The 6,536-nt window shown below is 52.9% G+C and overlaps 1 protein-coding gene across 1 annotated transcript; it reads right to left on the bottom strand.

The window, feature by feature from the left end:
* Nucleotides 1–3,326: 3,326 nt before the first annotated feature.
* Nucleotides 3,327–5,610, bottom strand: TRAVEDRAFT_53582 (uncharacterized protein; the record flags this gene model as incomplete). Its single annotated transcript, XM_008046528.1, has 22 exons — nt 3,327–3,371; nt 3,485–3,617; nt 3,679–3,703; nt 3,765–3,822; nt 3,877–3,904; nt 3,970–3,982; nt 4,045–4,091; nt 4,152–4,252; nt 4,313–4,337; nt 4,408–4,423; nt 4,483–4,494; nt 4,549–4,573; nt 4,625–4,665; nt 4,723–4,748; nt 4,798–4,823; nt 4,902–4,919; nt 4,983–4,992; nt 5,065–5,121; nt 5,187–5,228; nt 5,286–5,299; nt 5,353–5,431; nt 5,486–5,610. 22 exons carry the CDS (start codon nt 5,608–5,610, stop codon nt 3,327–3,329), a joined length of 966 nt encoding a protein of 321 aa, XP_008044719.1.
* Nucleotides 5,611–6,536: the final 926 nt, after the last annotated feature.

Here is a 6,536-nt window from a genome sequence, read left to right as displayed (position 1 = left end):
CACCTGATCTTGGTCACATGCTTCATACTCACCTTAGGTACCAAACACGTACAAATAGGTACCTGGTCTGTGCGCACCTGCTCCAGTATATAGGTAGAGTAGATCCTGCACCTGTTCCCCATCTCGACCTCTTAAGTCATTGGGGACAGGTAAGCACCTCTTGTACTAGATGGCCAAGTCAATATACTTAAGTCATTGGGGACAGCTTTGGCCTTCGTCGCCGGCCTCCTCCTTGGCCTCTTTCAGGCAAGTTCCTGGCACGCCCCTGTTGCAACCCCAGACCTCTGTCGGGGTTCGCTGAAGGGTGCCTCTGCCCTGTAAGCCCCTCCCTCCCCTCTCTCACCTCCTCCCATCGTCGTCCCCGCACGGACTCGGCGTGGGCCAGCACCACCTCCGTAAGCAGGTCGGTCCGCTGTCGTCCCTCGTCCTGGGCCTCCGCGACAATAGCCATAGTATGATGTGTCAGGTTTGTGGCTTGGATGCGGGGATTGCGGATACGTACTGCGGTATACCCGGTATGCATAGAAGCTGTATGGTATTCGTAAGCATACAAATACGGTTCGAGTGTGACAGACGTTGCTACCTTTGGCAGAGCACGATAGTGGCGCCCTGGATTACGGAGTGATCAGCACTGTACCGGGACCGCGGCTGCGTCCTCTACAAATGACCATGCTCACCGTCGCAGGTGCTTGTACCTACCACACATAGATATTCGTCAGCATTGGGAGTGGGCTGGTAGCATGAAGAACACGTGATTCGAAGCCTACTTTCGTCGTCCTACGTAGTTGTAGAGCTAAGTAACTCAATAGTGTTCCTCGGATTCGCCCGAGATGGTATAAGACGTACCAATGGGCAACCGAGAGGCTCAAAGGATTGAAGAAGTTTGTGACGAGGTTATAGTACCTTGATGATAAGAGCAACATCTTGGTTGAAATCGGCGCGCGACGTGTTCGGAGTCAAGACTTACACGAAAACCATATATATGACAGTATGAAATGTTTCGAGGATTCTGCCCATCGACGCGCATTAGCTCGGGAGTCATCCATACAGGGAAAGCAACACACAATATGCCATATACCTAGTAGGTATCGGAAGGGTATGGGCATCGAAGCTCGCTGTAGCCGAGACCTAATGGATTGAATTACCAGGCTCTTTATCCACAATTTATCCGTAGGGTATAGTCGAGAGTACCGGTACGTCTGATATACCGTGAGGCTATACAACCTAATGAGGGGTTGGTGACAGAATATTAGCATCGCTCTGCCCCGTCGTTGGATCTCTTACATCAGTCCAAAAAATGTCCCCAGGAGCAAGGCCCCGTACGTGTTGTCGAGTGCAGGCAGCTTGATGCTACCCGCTTGGTCTGGGCCGCTGAGAGCAGTTGAATTTGCAACGAGGGCCATCATGTTGATGGAGCGTAGACGGTGGAGAGGCGTGCTGGGAGAGGGAGTCATGGACGGTCTTTATGCTCTTCCAAGCGCAGCGAGTAGGGATGAAGTGGCAGATTGCGCAACGCGCGGAATCAGCGCCTGTCCGGCCGCTCTCCGGGGCGCCGCACGAGACGCGTAGCTCTTGAATGTGAGGAAGATGCCGAAGAGGTGGCGGTCAAACTCAAACTTTGGCGGAGAGGAGTTTGTGCTGGAGTATGAGGTTCGACTGATGGAGAAGTAGAGGGGTGCGAACACCTATTGGTTTGTGCCTCGCAAACCAATCCCGATAGTGATATTCCGATGACAGCCATATAAACGCTGCTATTTTTGAAAAGGGTACGCGCGCCGTGACATGCACGTGTGGATGCGATAGCCACTTCGACATGAGCGAATCAGCGCAAATGATCCCGTTTCAGCTAGTGCTGTAGGTATCCCATATTCAGAGACGCATATATCATAGCGACGGAGAGGCGTTTCCGCGTACGATATTACAGACAAACGTGTAGCACTCAATAATCTTTGGGAGTGGTGAATCTGTTGCAGTGCAACTGTTAATGAATGTATAGTGAGCGGTCAGAAATCGTCCAGAGATACTAGGAGAATGTGGCGTACATTTTTTCTGTTGCTGAACAAAAGATAGGACCCCCGCACTCACGGCGGACATGGCACAGTCCCCCGATGCATCCGTTGGTGCCACCCGCAGTCCCACACCGCAGTTCTTCAAGAGTGCTCCCGCATAATCCGGCGCCCGAGCCAGTTATGCGACCCACCGCTGCCCAGGATAGTCGTGTGTAGCCCCGGGTGTAATAACGGGCGTCACGCTCGCTGAATGTTCGTTGCCTTCCTTGAAAACGCGTTAGGTAGGCAGTGTGTGCGACTGTTAGAGCGCACAGTCGGGGTGGTGGCGGCCCTGCGTCAGCCTGCGTCGCCTGTGGTGGCGCGTCGTGCACGTTCTGCCCGGTCACATCCGACCGCTGAGCGCGCGCATCCTGCGTATGACCGGGTGCATAGAACGTAGGAGCGTAGGAGAGTGAACTGCATGCATCCGGATGACTTGTATAGCCGGCCCAGGAATCTTGTCTGCTGCCAATGTTTCCCTTCGTCCCTTTCGAGGCACGAACCAGGGAGATTCATCTTGAACAAGGCCCGGAGTGCTATTTCAAAAATGCGAAGCTAGACTCTTCTTAGCTGTATCAGGGCGAGTGTATTTCTGTCTTGTAACAGTTGTAAGAGTGAGCAGAGGGAGGCGCATGCCATCCGGCTTGACGCTGTCTCTCTTCTGCAAATGGCTGATAGCCGGCGACAAGGCGAGTGTAGATGACACAGCGTAGCAAAAGCGACTCTTTTGGAGAGGTCAAACGTGATCCCGGAGCAAATGATTCCGTGCCAGTCGGCCAGTCGAGGTTGGAAGAGGTGGACAGCAGCGTCAAATCGCGATGATGCCGCCCTGCTGGAGTCTCGGGTCAGATCCGAATCGGGAGGCTATCAGCCCTGGATCCTAACATGCGCAAACAGCGCCGTCGGATTCGGTTCGGGTTCGGCTTGGCCTGTCACACTCTTAGATCTAACGGCCTCGTCCATGGACTCATGGCCTCTGGTTAACCACTATCTCATTGCTACTGTAGGGTACTGCAGGTCTTCCATACAAGTATTGAGTACTGGCGCGCCCACACACGAACGGATACACGGTGAATCACTCACAATACGAGATACAATATGCGAGTCTACAACACTAAAGCTTTCATCCAAGCAATCCTCCATCACATCCCTCGTCACAAGTATCAGCCCCTACCAAGCAAGGCATCTATGGACCACGACATGATCGACCTCAAATTTCCACGCCCGTACTTCCCTCACATTGATTCATACTGTGGCGCTTATCGGCTTCTATATTGTCTAAGACTCCTTCGCCTGACACAGATTCTCCTTCGTCTTGGGACCCTGAAGCAGCGACGTCGATCACCAGAGGGTTCTGTGTCTGCAGCAACATACGTGTGAGCGGTGCTGTTCTTGCATCACAGCTAGGTAGACGTGTAACAAATGCAAAGACTGACCTGCGTCGCCTTCAGTGCGAAGATGATGGGGCTGCCTGGTCGTCGAATGCTATATTCGAGCTGGAAAGACGCCATGTCTGCTTTATCGAAGTCTTCGTGCATGCGGTCTGAGAGCGAGCGGTGCGAGTTGAGGCTAACGAGAGACGGAGCCAGTGAGGATTCGGACCTTGTCCCGAAGCGAACTCGATGCTCACACAGCGAGAACGGAGTTGGCGTATACTGTTCGTGATGAAGCGTTGGTGAGACTGGTGAAGACGCCTACAGAGTTTGAAGGACGCACACTTGACTCCGACGATAGCGATGCCCACATATATGAGGTTTCCGGGATATATGAGACTCTATTCATAGAGGATCAGCTTGGATCCCAGATAAAATGGGTTTCCTGGGCGCACGAAGACAAAGCACGGAAAGCCGATTACACTACATAACGAGCAATGAGCCTCACGTATATGCAGGAGGACTGCTACGGAGTCATGGAGAGTTACCTCGTTAGAAGGCCTACGCAGGGCAAGAAAACATCAGCTTCTGCGCGCGTTTGGTATAAGATCCCAGCAGTGTACCTGTATTTATGGCGTAGATGACCAGAGTGTCCAGCACGGAGTCCGTACTGTTAGCATGCATGAGCGCCGCGTGAATGTAAAGATAATGAGCAAGACGTTCCACTTACGACTTGAAACCAGTGCGATTGCGTATCAATATGACTACAAGGGTACCGGCTAGAGAGACGTCTGCCAGCACGGCGAAGCCATACATTGCACCTACAAGCCACTGCGAAAGGTTTGTATCAGCGCTCGAATAAATCATACATTTAATAGATCTGCAACGCACACTGACGTCCTCGAATGCATCGAGACTGCCATGAGACCTTATGTTCAAGGTATGAGTCGATGTATACTCCCGGAGGAGGTAAGCGGGACACGCACCCGGCGATAGTGGCGGCTTTACATATTTAAGTCACATCTATCAGAAAGTTTTCACCGGGCACCCTTGATACCCACCAGTCGTAAAGCCTTTCAGAAGCCGATCAGTGTAAAAACGCAAGTAGGGAGTTGTATCAAACACACCACACGAGCAAATTATAGAAATTACCTGTACATCAAGTTAGAAAGATTATCATGGACACAACACTGACATATGTACCGCAGCGCCGACAAGCAGCCGGTACACGTATCGCCTTTCGACTAGAGTTGCGCGCCATGAGTGTCCGGATGATATGAGGTTGAGAAGCTTGCACGCACTGCGGTACACCCGTACGGCATAGAAACTAAAGGATTCGTCGATAACTAGCTTCTTTCAACTAACGGCCCGCATACCTTTGGCAGAGGAATAACGAGTAGCCCTATCAGACAAATACGGATTGCGATATGGCGGCGTAAGCGATTCCATGAATCCTTCGATGCAAAACTTCGGCACTCACAGTGGTCGGGGTGAGGACCTATCGAAGTCAACCAGTCGGCTTGAGAGCGAGATTCGCAGCGTTTGCAGGATGCGGGCTCACCCTCAGGGACCTTGATGCGGCATGCACATTGAGCAACTCGTCGTGTCGAGCGGGTAAGTATCGAGGAGAGGTGAAAGCTCACCAGTGGCCGTTCGAGAGGCTGGAAAGGTTCAGGTAGTTAATGACGAGGTGGAAGTACCTACACGTCACAGCGGACACTCAGCCCAGGTTTTCAGTGAGTAGTATTGATGTTCATGCACTCACAATGCGACGATGCATAAAACTGCGTGCAACGTTTCGAGCGTGCTGTGTTGATTTCATCTGCGATTAGCTATTGGCTACGTTCAAAGCTGAAGAAATTACAATGTTACGCAGACCTAAGAAGCTGGAATGAGCACGATACGTGGCGTGGAGCAGATTTATCACTCACAAGAGCTTTTATCCATGGGGTGTCGTCCGGGTACAAGCGCCAGTATCGGTACGTCTGGTATACCATGACACCATACAACCTATCAGATACGGTGAGCATGTCAATTGCACGACTCTGTTTTTCGGAAGCTCACATAAGCCCTACATATGTTCCAAGTAGCATCGCTCCGTAGGTGGTGCCGAGGTCAGGCCCCTGAATTTCCGGGGGCGTATCTAGCAAGGGCCCGATAGTAGTCGGCCGTGGGGCTGCTTCAAGCATTGTGCGAGGACACTAGGAGGATGAAGTGAGGACGGTAGCTCGAGGATTCGGGGAGAAATGGGGGCCGGAGGCCTGCCCATCTGCTACCATCCGTACCGGTAGATGTGCAGGGTCCGCGCAGGCAGCGTGCACGGCCATGCGGAGCGTCTGGTCGAGACGACAGGGCCGCTTGTTTCAAATTCGTTCTTCTTTCCTCAACGTTTCATCATGTGGGACTGGCGTCTCCACGATTCAAACGCCTTAGTGTCGTGGAGTCGCCAGCGCCTCCCCTCCTAGGCTCTGCCTACGCCCACCAGAACTCGGCCCAGACACCACAGCACCCTCGCAGCACCTCAGCATCCGCCTCCCTCCCCTCAGAGCACCTCACACAGCGTCTCTTTTTCATCATCAACCTCGCCGGTCCGCCCCTCCCTAGCGCCCTTACGGGCGCCCTGCCTCCTGGTATCACCGGGCTTCCATCATACTCCCTACGTCACTCCCTACGTCACCACAGTCATTACGATTACCATAGCACCCTGAAGGACGTCATAGGTATTAGTCTAGCTACAGGTCACCTGATCGTTGGTCACATGCTTCATACTCACCTTAGGTACCAAACACGTACAAATAGGTACCTGGTCTGTGCGCACCTGCTCCAGTATATAGGTAGAGTAGATCCTGCACCTGTTCCCCATCTCGACCTCTTAAGTCATTGGGGACAGGTAAGCACCTCTTGTACTAGATGGCCAAGTCAATATACTTAAGTCATTGGGGACAGCTTTGGCCTTCGTCGCCGGCCTCCTCCTTGGCCTCTTTCAGGCAAGTTCCTGGCACGCCCCTGTTGCAACCCCAGACCTCTGTCGGGGTTCGCTGAAGGGTGCCTCTGCCCTGTAAGCCCCTCCCTCCCCTCTCTCACCTCCTTCCATCGTCGTCCCCGCACGGACTCG

This window comes from Trametes versicolor (genome assembly GCF_000271585.1).
Source record: "Trametes versicolor FP-101664 SS1 unplaced genomic scaffold TRAVEscaffold_14, whole genome shotgun sequence".
Lineage (NCBI taxonomy): Eukaryota > Fungi > Basidiomycota > Agaricomycetes > Polyporales > Polyporaceae > Trametes > Trametes versicolor.
Note: the sequence above shows the minus strand (reverse complement) of the source record. Positions and strands in the feature narration are given on the sequence as shown.